At 39.7% G+C, this 13,188-nt stretch overlaps 1 protein-coding gene across 4 annotated transcripts in view; it reads left to right on the top strand.

The window, feature by feature from the left end:
* The window catches only part of LPCAT2 (lysophosphatidylcholine acyltransferase 2), a 29,854-nt gene extending 26,595 nt beyond the window's left edge, over positions 1–3,259 (top strand). For all 4 annotated transcript variants that reach the window (XM_014255568.2, XM_014255569.2, XM_014255570.2 and 1 more), the window contains 2 exons: positions 1,233–1,374; positions 1,647–3,259. In XM_014255568.2, the coding sequence (XP_014111043.1) occupies positions 1,233–1,374; positions 1,647–1,888 (384 nt within the window). In that variant the 3' untranslated portion in view covers positions 1,889–3,259. The remainder of the gene's footprint in view (positions 1–1,232; positions 1,375–1,646) is intronic.
* The last annotated feature ends 9,929 nt before the right edge of the window (positions 3,260–13,188 follow it).

The following is a 13,188-nucleotide window of genomic DNA, read 5'->3' as shown; positions in this document are numbered from 1 at the left end:
GGAACTGCTGTGGTTCCTGTGGTGCCCTGATAGTACAAGCAGTCAAGGAGCAGTAGCTCCTTTCACATCTCAGATACATGCAGGCAATACATGACCAATGCTGTGAATCCTTAGCTCTTTTTTTAGTGGCTCTTTGACATAGATCCAGTTGTTTTACCCATTAATCTGGTCTTATGCAATCTACTGAACAACATATTGAGATACTGCTCACGTTCCTTGTAAACTGGGTGCTTCCTAGTACTCATGCATACTTGGGAAGTACCAGAGGTTTTGTGGCAATCCATTATAGCCATTGGCTTCTTTCCAGATAAGCACTAGAGTTGTTCAAGGTGATTTGTTCATTTTTAAGGATATTTACTCAGTACAGATTCCTATGAAGAAGCAAGCCTAGCAGCTATTGTTGCTGTTCCATTGTGATGTTTCCTAGACTCTTCTTAAGATACTCTTTGGTATCTTAACAAGTGTGCTGATTATAAAATCAGTAATTTGTTTTACTTTCCAGTTTCAGCACAAAACAACTGGTTCAGCTGGTAAAAGCCTGTCTAAAATGGAACTTGGGTTCCTTTTGCTGCTTGTTTTCTGTGCCACTAAATGTCTTTTCCTTCACAATGGCAAAGTTTGCCTGGAGCAAATATTTAAGAATGACAGCCCTCCATCCATTGTATTTCTCCAGGGGTGATTCATAGCAGATGGTTAAGGATGCACTGGGAAGGATGGGATGCTTAGTGTACCTCAACTGCCTGCATTCCAGGAACCAAAATTCATGTTATTTACAATTAATTCCTTAGTGAGTGATCAGTCACATACACTAAAATTTAGATATGTCAGAGCATAAACTATGATAGCAAGTTCAAGCTGATAGCAGGTGTGCCTAATGAAAATGGAGACTAAAACCTAAGATGTTCCAGTATAGACTGGCTGAATCCAGTAGACTCTTAGCATAGCTCATGGTGACAATAAATCTACATCTTTGTTTGTGTTTTATCAGTTTTGTATTATTTTTATCACTGAACCAAGGTTCAACTGTGAGGTTGGTTTGTTTTGGCAGAATGTTCTGTTCCCAGCTATGGCATGGACATTGCTCTGCAAAGTGTCTGCTTAGTCCTGTTCCAGGCTCTTCAAATCCCAGGCATTGTTCACAGAGCTCCTGAATGCTAGAAAGCAGCGATGAGTGGCTGATGTGCACAGAGGGTTCATAGGTAAAGTATTTTTACACATTCTGTCTCTTCCAGCTCTTTGACATGGATGAAGATGGCACTATAACAGAAGATGAGTTTGCTTCTATCATTCAGTCAGCACTGGGGCTCCCTGAGCTTGATGTTTCTGTGCTCTTCAAAGAAATAGATGCAGATGAAACTGGGAAGCTCTCCTATGGTAAGTTATGTCCTTTTGTTAGAAAGAATACTCTTATAGTCATATTGACAGGGAGTTTCCTTTTTTAATTCCCTCAAATTCCCTGATGGTTCTCATACCTTGTTTCTGGGGAGAGCTTTTTTGAAGCACAAACTTAGATACTTTGTGTGATATTCTCAGGATTTTTTAGAAGGAACTAACTGGAGATCAGCTTCAGTGAAAGAAGCGGGCAGTGAAATTTTCTTTGATTCTGTTGCTGCAATATAACATCTGTGTTTTTTAATGTTTTTCAGAGGAGTTCAAGAACTTTGCAGTCAAGCATCCAGAATATGCCACGTTGTTTACTACGTACTTAGATCTACAGAGACACCAGCTAGGTATGTTTGAGGAGCATGACACTGAGCCACCCAAAGGCAAACACAGCCCAGTTAGGAGCACAGCCCCAGTCTCAGAAACACCACTTGCAAGAAATAAAGTCTGTCCTGAAGGCAATGAAGAAGATAGCTCAAGTATCTCTGACAAAAAGGATGACTGAGAAGAGTTAAATAATTCACCTCTTGAATTCTACAGGATATTTTCCCCAGCTGTTCATAAGCACAACTGATGTAGAGATGGAAGTTATAATTTAAAAAAGGTTATTTTTGTTTTTTTAATTTTCATAACAGGAAGAGTTATTCCTGTTTGATTGTAAGGGAAAAACCACTGTTCAATTCTTAATGTCAGTATCACAGTACTGGGAATGTTGTTCAGTGTCTCCCAAGTTCATGTTTCCACAAAAGTAACAGGTGTGCTAAGAGGGGTACAAGGCTTCAGCACTGCAGTGACCTCTCAGAATGCAGACTGAGGAGTCCACTTGTCTAAAAATAAGTGGAATTTTTGGTGCTGCTCAATTTCTCTATATCCCAAACATTACTTAAGGGAAAAAAATTATGCTAGAGTGTTTTCATTTGCAATATCATTTAGCCATTCTCAAATTTCTGAGACACACAGAAATGAGTTACAGGAAGCTGAGAGTTGAAGACTGTGTTTTTTGGCTATCTTTAGATTGCCCTTAACTACTTAGGAACCAGAAAGTCTAAGCTTCTGAACAAGACATGCTGGTTCACAGGGGTTAACAGAAACCACTTTAGGCCTAAAGGCTGGTGACAGGTGGAAATGGCTGCACTTTTAACAACAAATTACTAATTGGAATGCCAAGATAGCAGCTTACAGTCTAGAGGAAAATGCAGACAGTAAGACCTAAGAATTAATGGACTATTTCAAAATAAATACCATGTTATTTACAGTAACAACTGTTCAGGATCACAGTGGGGGGAACATTTCAAACTTCAGCGTGTTTTTTATTCTCGCAGTTATCAACAGAGGAATGTGACCTTGCTCTGCAAAGCTTGAAAGGCAAATATGCTGTCAAACCATAGTTCTAGTACTTGGTATCTACTCTAAAGCTGTCTCCTAGAAACCATGTTTGCATTACTGTGCCATTACTCAGTGTTCTTGGGGTTTGGTTCAAAACCAAGCTCTTTCTAGTCAATGATTTGAATACGTTTTGCCTTGGTCCTCTCTAGTGCACGGGAAATTGGGCCTTTATCTTTTTCCATCCTTCATCTGAATGCACTTTATCCAGTATTTAAAATATATAGCTATTTAGGCAAATACTTCTCAATAAAAACTTGGAAGGGATGAAATGAGAAGATATTTTCAAATGAAAACTGAGATGAGCAAAGCCTAGACTGTCTACTACAATAATAACCAACTTTCAGCAGGTTTTCATATGTGAAATGGTAACCTCTGCCTCTAAGTTATTGCTTGCAGTCTGGCCACAAGCTCATTGTGATGTTGTACTTTCTCTAATTGTGCCTCTCCTGATGTTTCATGTGCTTAAAATAAATCTATATTTTTTAAAAGACTTTACTTGAACGGCTGAGTCTTTTTAGTACAGTGGGAAGGGTACTTTGTCTGCCTTAAGGGGCTGGGGGGGAGCTTCCAGAAAATCGTGCTTAAGATGTCTTACCTTGGTAAACTCAGTGCAGTCTGAAGATGTCATTTTCAGTTTTTTGTATGATGGCACTTTGCTTTATGTAGGGCTGGAAGAGTAGGACAGGACCAATGCTCTTCCAAAGAGTTACTTCTGGTGACTGCCTCGTGAAGAGGGATGACGATACAAAGGTCTGCAAATCCGTGGAGAGAGACCTCCATTTTTTGATGGAAAATAAGGCATCACCCTTTAGATGTAAAATGAGTGATCTTAACCACAGCTGAGATGTAACAATCACAGCTTTGAGTATTGTGAACATTAGAGTATTTCAATTAGAAAAGGAGAAACAGGAATACAGTTAACTGGAACACATGTTAATGCTTAGCAAGGATGCTTTTACCTAGCACATTAACCAGTCTCAGCATTTCAACCAGCAGTAGTCTCTTCAAAGTTGACTTCTATTCCAACCAGTAAGAAAAAGATGGGTAAGCAAAGATGACACAGGAAAGCACTTCAAGGTCTCAGGCTGCAAAGGCTGCCTTGCACACACTCCTGCTGATTCCAGCTGCATTCAGCAGCAGGAGCTGTGCTGTCCAATTGCACAGCATCTTTAGTGATTTCATAAAAATCTGCAAGTCACACAAGCCCTTTGCAGTTAAAGCCAAAAGTATTATATATATATATGTAAAAATCTACCTATCCCTGTAGTTAGAGGAAAGGCCACAAATGGGTTTGGTATGTAGCAGTGATTCAACCATGCTCTGAAGAGAAATTAGCTAAACACTAGAGACACTAACTCAATATACACACATCTGCTGGATGTGCGGGAAGGGAATACATTCATTTCTAGCCATCATCGTGCCTCAGGGAGCTTTTAAAAGGACCAAACTAAAAGCAGTCTGCAATAAACAGGCATTACATTAAGTGGCAGAGCAGGAACTAAACAGAAAGAGAAGGTTAAAAATACTAAACAGAAAATGGGTCTCAATCAGGCATTGAGGGATGACACCTTTCTATCTCAGACTTCCTGAGGTGTAAGTTTTTAAGTCCACGGGCTGCTTTAGGATCATTGTGAGTCCTACACAGCAGAAAGGTATATTTGGCCCCATGTCACCCTAGAAAACATTTATTTTATCAGGAGTTCTCTGTCTTGCTTTGACATGGATTTGATGATAAATCCTTCATGGATACAAAAATAAGACACTTTCAAGTAAGCAAAAACTCCAGCAATATTAAAACAGGTGAGAATCAGATAAGAACAATTCTATTAGAAGAGGGAAACACAACTTATTCACAAGAATACAGGCCCATGGGATGCTGTTATTCATGAGGTTTGATAACTATATACACTATGAATAAATCTCATCTACATCTTTTAAATCTAGGTTCCTGTTTCTGAACACATAAAGGCAATGCTGGGTCACTTAGAGAAGTGAACCTTCTTTGTTCACCCTGGAACAACAAAGACATAAATACTGTAAGTTTAAGGAAGGTGAATTAACAGGGTGTCTCCACTGGCCACACCAGAGATTGATTCCTGGGACAAAGATCTTTCAATCCAAGAAAATTAAAGCCATTTGCACTTCCTTTGCTGCATCAGTGTTACTACCTAAGTGGAAACAGAATGACACATCCAGATTTCATGTTAGGTTATACCTCTATAACATCTGGTACTAGACTGCCAAAATCACATAATTCCTGGCTGGTTGCTCTCCATCAGAACTATGAGGAGCAGTAACACTGATGGAAAGCATCTGAAAGTGGCTCTCCTCACAGTCAGCTGGGCAGCACCAATCAGAGGCACCAAACCCTCAGTGACTTCTGCTCCTGAACTCGTGCTTATCTGCATCAGAACAAGTGAGGTGCCAAATCGTATTCCCACAATATTCCTGTGAGTGTTACATCCTCTTCCTCACTGGCTTGCTCCACGGCAGGGGGGATGCAGGAGAGGTGAAGTTCCCAGATTCCTAAATGGTTTACAGGGGACATTCTGCACAACAGTTGTATGCTCAGCCCATTCATCTCTTCTCAAGACCCCAGCATGACTAAGAGCCCCAGGAGTGCAGCCAAGGGTTGTTGTGTGACAGCTCTGTTGACCATTCATAAAAGAGCTGCACAGGGTAAGGGCTGCTTGGCCACATCTGCCATCTCCATTGCAATTCCCATCTAAAACAAAGTATTCCCGTGGTATCAGATGTCTGAGAAACATTTGTCAAGACCTTTCTTCTATGGTGGTCAGCCCACCAGAGCCCTATTCCTGGGTAATTCCTCAGGCACCATGCCAGTGCAAATAAATACACCATTCTGCCTGAGCAGGCTCCTGGTGGTGCTTGCATAGGTGCCAAGAGCTACTCAGAGCTCATGGATGTGGAAAATCAGGGCCTGAAACTTAGAAACTAAATGTAAAAAAATGTCCCTACATATACAAACACACCCACACTGGACAGTGCTGTGAACTGTTTGACCACAGCCTTTAACAAGGCATGCAGCCTGAGATTTCATGCTGAGAATTACACAGCTCTCACTTTGAGAATGCCACAGGAGAAATTCTAAAGAAAGGCTTGGGAGGTTGGTAGCTACTCTGTAGGATTTGCTGGAAGATTGGTCAGCGCCCTTTAGCTTACCTTTTTCCCTTCTGTTTTGCATCTCTTGAAACAACCTACCTTTTTCTCCATTTTCTCTTCCACATTTTCACCTAAAACATAGCTACTACCATTAAAAGTTATATTGCACAATGATTAAAGTTAAATTTTAAAATTAAAACATAAAAATTAGCTAATCTGGTGGGATTCAGGGGCACGTGCAGGATTCAGGTAACTACTTCTACTGGCCTGCAGTAAGAGCAAACTTGTCAAAGGTTGCAAGGGATTTTAATGACACTGAATTAATTAATTTTAAATCTTTACTCAGTGAAATAACATTTATTAGACTGACTAGCAAGAGGGAGACGTTTGTCAGCAGTGCTTAAGTTGGCAGACTCTCTGTTACTATACATAGCCAGAGAGGCAGAGAGTAAACAACTTATAGGATTAGCAGCTATGTTCATAGCTGAGATGAAATTTGAACATTTCATTAGTATAAGATTGATTCTGACATTTCATAAAGCCAAAATGCAAACAATAAAATGTGTCTGATATAAATACAGTATGCAGCACTTACTCAGATAAAGTTCAAGAAGCACGGCAGGTTTAGTACCATGACAAAGGAAATACAGGAGGGTCATTTAAGGACCCAACTTCTGCTAAGCACTTCAGTGTACGCTTAATCCTGTAGGTATCAATCAGATGCTTTGTACTTATTAATAGCAGAAAACAATACTAATAATCAGAAAACAGGAATAATTTCCATGGCTAGTTATTGTAAGGATGCTGAGAACTGCATCACCATCATCAAGGAACACAATACCACAACTGACTGTTTTATTTATTATGCCATCCTCTTAATTTGAGATTTTTTGCAACAACTACAGCTTGACTGGTGAGACTTCAGAGACACATGACAACGTTATAATAGAAAATACTTCATTACCTTGGCTAACCACTACTTTTTAAGCCCCTTCCTGCTGCAACAGGTTGAAAGTAAATATATGCCCCTCCTCTATTCTCACATTGTGATTATTCTTGTTTTTCATGCCATTACATGCTTTACCATCCTGATAATAAATCAGTATTAACTTTTTTCATCTGTTAACTCTTATTACAAGTTTTATTCCAGGAAATATTCAGGTGAACATCTTCTTTTCAAGATTGAAAATTATATGTTAAAAAGAGGTTCAAGCAAGGCTCTTCTCTAGAGCTTCAGCTGCACATGCATTGCTTTGTTCTATGCTGGGCATAGGTAAGAGCATTCATCTGAAGGAGTGAGCATTCACTAAATTAAACCTGCCATTAAAGGCCTCCACAAAGGAACACTGCACAGCCTTGCCCATCTAATCCATTGCTCAATAATTTCTGCTATTAGAAAAGTTTTTCCTCTGGTCTAGCCTGAATACATTTGCAGCTGAATTGTTGTGTTCACCTTGCTCAAGGAGAATTTATTCATTTCAATTTCTCTTCTGGGTAACTATTTATAACTGCACATACCTATATCCAGGTCTTGTGGTCACGCCTGTTTCACCCTTCTCTCGCCCCCAGCCTGCCTTTCTTAAGTCAAAAAGCAAAATCTCTTTCTTTTTTTCTTCACAGGCTTCACTAGACTACCAATTATTTTAATTTAGGTTCTCCAGAGAGAGAAGCTTGCAGCTTCAGCTCCAGGCCTACCATTCCTCAGAAGACAAGAAGACTTCCTGTAGTCAATGCTCCTGTTCATACACACCCAGTGCAAAGCTTGTCTTTTTAAAAACAGCACAACACTGCCCACTGTAAAGCTATCTCAAATCTAATGAACTGCTCTCCCCTTTCTCTCTTCCTACAGCTGCTCATTCCTGCCTATTGCAGTATCTTAGTTTTATCCTTATGGTATTTAAAAGACCAGTTTATCAATAATATTTTGATCAGCTCAAATCATTGTTAAAAAGAGTTTTCTTATTTAAAAAAAAACATTTATTTCCCTTTTGTTAAGGACATTATCTTCCTAAAACTTCACTAAGCATCTGACAGTACACTAGAAGCAAAGGTTTTACAGATTAGAGAGACATGATGAAAGCTTAGAGGCCATAATTGTTCAAAAAGAATAATTTCCTTTTCGAAGGTAAACATCAGCCTTGCAGACAAAGATAAGACCAAGTGCACAATTAGATACACAAGTCTGTGTTTCTGCCCATATCTCCTGATATCAAAGATCGCAGGAAAATTCAAAGTGTTTTCTTACAACGTAAAAAAGAAATGAACAGGAAAAAGTGTAGGAGACTAGAAGGAGTCATACCAGAACTGCCAGCAGCTTTTAGAAAAGCTGTTTTCCTCAATGCCGGAAGTCTTTGAAACAGGAGATAACCAGCCATGAGCTACAGCAGCCGTTCAAAGCAGAAATCATTTTAAATGTTTACATTTTGTCCACTGGCCTTTCGAAGGAAAGCATGCCAAACCCCATAATGTTATTTAATCATGTCCTTGACAGCCCATCTCTTGTAAGCAGAAAAGTATATTGTCAGTATACACAGTGGGGACAGAAACAGTGTCATTATCACCTATATGGTTTAAGTTCAGGTTTGAACTATTATTAACTCAAAGCTGCACTAAACCTAAAACAACCTTTGAAATAAACACAAGGAAGAGCCATTCTTTCTACCTTTGGTATTACCAAATTTGAGGCAAAAGTCCATGCTTTATATAGCACAAACTTCTCTTTTAGTAGAAAAGATACTTAGTGGACCAAAAAGAACCAGCCTTTTGGGCAACAAGTGTTAGGAGACACCTTTAACAGTGCTCTCCATTATTATTCATTTTATTAAAATGAACTTTGAGGTTTGAGCAGAAGAAACAGACATTGAAGTATTGTATAAAGCACATAAGAACAGTTTCTATTTCTCCTGGCTATTTGCAGGTTATAAATAGACAAAGCAAAAAGAAAGCAACTACCCTGCCGAAAGTTGCACAGGAAGGCACTGGTATAGCAAACATAGAAACACAAGAGTTCTGGCTCCTGAATTACCTGTGGGTGCTCATGGTGTTCAAACCCTCTAGACAAATTTGACATTCTTTGCTTTTATTTTTTCTAATAATTTTTTTCAGATGCAAGAAGGTGAACTCAGCATCAGACAATGAAAAGCACTGATTAAACAGATTTGATAGCTATGGCAATATGATGCATTTAGACTCTTTTAGCATCTTTTCCCCTGTCAAAATTCTTGTACCTCTTACATCTATCATCTATCTGTTTTACATCTGCATCCATCTCTGACTTGCTTGCTGTCAGCAGGCATTTTTGTGATACCAAGCCTGATTCTTTCCACCATGACTCAGGGCATGCCAAGGTGCAAGAGAAAGAGATCTCAGCTCTCTGTACAGCTACAGGGGTACATCAGCAAGCTCTGGCCCAGCAGACAAGTCGGTGTCTGACCTTCTGGTGGAGTCAGTCAGTCTCCATTTACTATTCTTCCAGCCTAATGTGAACAATTTCACAGCAGACAAAAAAAACCTCCCCTCCACCTAATCTCTTATTATTTTCCCTAGTGGAGTCCATCTAACTTACATCAAAGAACTGGTCTCATTAAGCCATTGTTTTATAAATCTACTAATACTTTTCCTATCCATAATACAGAAGACACTGCTGATAGAAATATGTCAACAGGAAGACAAACAGGCAGCATTTGACATGCTGTTAGTCTAAGTCTGGGTGGACAAATAAATCATAGATCACATAATCCTAAAGAGGAAAACACTGTTTATTTCCACTGGATTTATTACGCACACATCTCCCATACAGCACAGTGACAAAACACACCCCACACAAAAGGATGTCACAATGTACCCCAGAAGGGACTGTTGATGTAACCAGGACAAAGTATTCTCTCCTTAGAAAAGGCTTCAGAGTCTTGGGAATATATCACACTGGCCACACAAAATGAAGCCAGCTGGAAGTGTCCTTTAGCTAGATCACTGTATATGGCAGGGTAATTCATCAAGACTGAATCATTCCTAAACACTGGACGTTTCTCTGGAAGTAATTTGTTCTATAAGTGCAATAAATATTAAGTATTTCACCCCTTTCTTTAAAGTATTGCAAATACACACACTATTATTGGATGGAAACAACATGCTAATCCTAGTCTGATTCTGAATCAGGCCTACCCATCAGTGTATCCCATCATCTCCTAACTGCCAAAATACAAAATAACTTACTGATGTTGTTAGCCATCTACCTACACTTCAGCTCACCATTCTCCCTGTAATAAATTATACTGATACTGCAAAACTGAACCCAATTTATTTTGGTGACACTTCCTAATTAAGAGCAGCAGTAAAGAAACCACCTCGGCAATTGTTTCAGATGCTACCTTAACTATAAAAAATGACAGGATTATAAAGTTAGCATCTCTTCTCCCTTAAAAAGGGTGCTTTGCAATCAGGTCACCCAGAATCTAAGGAATAAAACACATACAGATGTGGAGACTTCAGTTAAAAGAACTTCATAGCTGGAGTCTACTGGTGCAATAGACCATCAAAAGAAAATATTTACTTTGGGTTAGAAGTTTGTCATTACACAGGTGCCTGTAACCCACTGGTGGCATCCACTTTAAGACAGTGTGGAATGATTAAAAAAAATCAAGAGCTCTCCTTTATATTTTCAGAAGCAGTTACTTCAGAGGAAGTGTCTCAGATAGGCCAAAATGTGCCTTGATCTCTAGATAAATGCTGTGTGGAAGTATTCAGAGACAGAAGGTCATTTTGTTTAAAGAGCAAAGGTACCTCTGTGCCTAACATACCATGTTCCAAAAGCTACCTACAGCTCAGAGGACCAAGTATCAATAGAATACATTTTTCAGTCTGTTTCTTCAGAAAACACAGCCCAGGGCATAAAGATGGTGTGATAGAAGAGAAGAAAATCCCTATTAAATCCATTTGAGTTGTGAAAATAAGCTCTCTGTAGGACCTAAGCACAGGACTGGTAAGAAAGCACAAACCTCTCTTCCTCCGCTGCTTTCTTAGTGCAAAGACTAATGAGAAGCCAGTCCTGGTGGTAGAACAACTTTCACCCTGGTAATTAGGCAACTGCAACCAGAGGCACAGCAGAGCAGCACGACACAGACTGGCTGGCTCACAGGAGGGAGGCAGGTAATTTCCAGCCAGCCCTGCTGTGGGGTGAGGGAAGGGGTCTGCCAGAGAGCCCTGAGCACTCTCTGTGCTGAGAGCCTCACTCCTGCTCGAGGGAGCTCCTCTCATTTGTATGGCACAGTCCCACACTGAGCTGGACTTTGCTGCTGAGGGTCAGGGCTGGCTCTTGCCCAGCAATGGCAACTTCTGTTCAATTCTTTCATTTCTCAGGGCTGGGTGAGGGAGCATTGCCACAGTGCCATAATTCCCTGTGACCTCCTCTGGCTCACAGGCTTCTGCTGTAACTAGTCAGTGTTCATCACCATACTCATTGCAACTTTGGGTTTTCTTTAATTGATAAGTGGTTCAAAAGCCAGGGCTGCTGATCTCTGAATGCACTCATCATGAGAGAACATCCAATGAATAACTTTAATGGAACACATTCAGCCCTGGGTTACATCACAGACTGTCTTCAGCTCGAGCCTTACTTACCAGTCTTGCCACAGAGCTGCAATCACTCTTCAACTGAATAAAAATATTTTTAAAGATCCCACACTATCACCCCTCCCCGCCCTCCCCAAAATAGGGGAAATGCAAATCACTAACCTAAACCACAGCCTTCCAGGAAATACTAATATTCTTCCAACATTAATACTAAAATCATGGTAACTTTAGTTGCACAAGTATTTCACTCAGTGTCTGACCATGAGCAATCTGAGGCTTTCTCAGAAGCAGATGAAATGAGAAGTCCTCACTACAGGAAAAGGTATCCCTCATTTGTTTGTTTTAGATATCAGTAAACAACCCTGAAACTCAACTGCATGCCTAGGAAAAAGTTAAAGGTGATTTTTTAATACATATTACAGGCAAATGCTCACCATTACAAACAAATGTGTGGGTTTTTCCTAAAAAACTCTAAATAAAATCACAGATTAATTGTGTTATCAGGATCGTTCCCTTACTGCATTTTAATAAAGATAACACAGCAAATTTTAACAAATTCAGCAAACTTCAAGGAAGTTTCAAAGAATGGCTGCTCCATTCCTGCAAAAGGAGCCAATTCAAAATCCAGCACGAAAAATAATTTTGAATGTATTGCTCTTGAATGAAACAATGTTTGAAGAAGGAAATTAATTTGTTTATGAGACATATTGTTGGCTTTGCTGAGTTTTACTACCACAGTTTTCCTCCAAGAGGAAATACATTATTAAACAAGAAAGAAGAAAGCGTCTATCAATCCCAGTAAAGCAGCCTAGTGTTAATGTCAGCAATGACATGGCAAGGCTTCTACCAGAGTTTTAGTTGGAATTTTTAATTATAAATCCTCCAGTGCTTCCAAGATCCAATTTACATCCAAATTTCTTCCAAAAAGTTGGGATTTTGATGGGAGCTTATTACATGTTCTTATCTGATTATTTTTTTTAAAACTTGAATACTTTAGGGTTTGGACTGGCCTTTATTTTGGGCATTTTACAGAGCCTATAACAACAGGGGCCAAACCCCACCAAAATAAAAATAATAATTTATTCAGCACAGAAACCTGACCTTTCCATGTACTTATTTGGAAGCTGCCTTATCAGGTAGATCTGCCAAGAAACAGAGCCCAGAAAATAGGTCCTACAAACTGTATACCAGAATCAGAAAATTACATTGTATGATAATGAACTAGCACAGTTAAGGAAGCATCAGTACTGCCTTAGTGGTTCCTGAAAGTAAAAAACTGAATTAGTGTGCCATCAGGGCTGTGCTATTATACCACAGAAACCCAGCACAAAGCTTCCAGCACTCCTCTGTTCCTGGCCTCACTTGTTCCAGTAAGAAGACTGCGCCCTGCTGCTGCCTCTGTAGCTCTGACCCATTTTCTCCTTCTCCCTGTAGGGTCTGGAACAAAGTTTTGCTGAGATCAACGCAGAAGAGGGAAGAAAGAATGCAGATAAGAGAAAACAGGGAAAAGTATAAGATAAATAATATGAGAGTCATCGGTGGTCAATGTTAATTATTAATTGATTGAGAAGGAGAATTACTGAAGTGCTGTCGCTGCATTAAACTCTGCTTACGCCTCCTTACAGACACACAGATCAAGAGCTGCAGGGATGAAGCCCATAGGAAAGGGGGATATTGAAGACAACTGTAGCAATTCTGTACCAAAAAAAAGCAACCTAGTCACTG

Source organism: Pseudopodoces humilis, chromosome 14, assembly GCF_049639895.1.
Source record: "Pseudopodoces humilis isolate 2021_Gansu_Grassland_sample_001 chromosome 14, ASM4963989v1, whole genome shotgun sequence".
Lineage (NCBI taxonomy): Eukaryota > Metazoa > Chordata > Aves > Passeriformes > Paridae > Pseudopodoces > Pseudopodoces humilis.
Note: the sequence above shows the minus strand (reverse complement) of the source record. Positions and strands in the feature narration are given on the sequence as shown.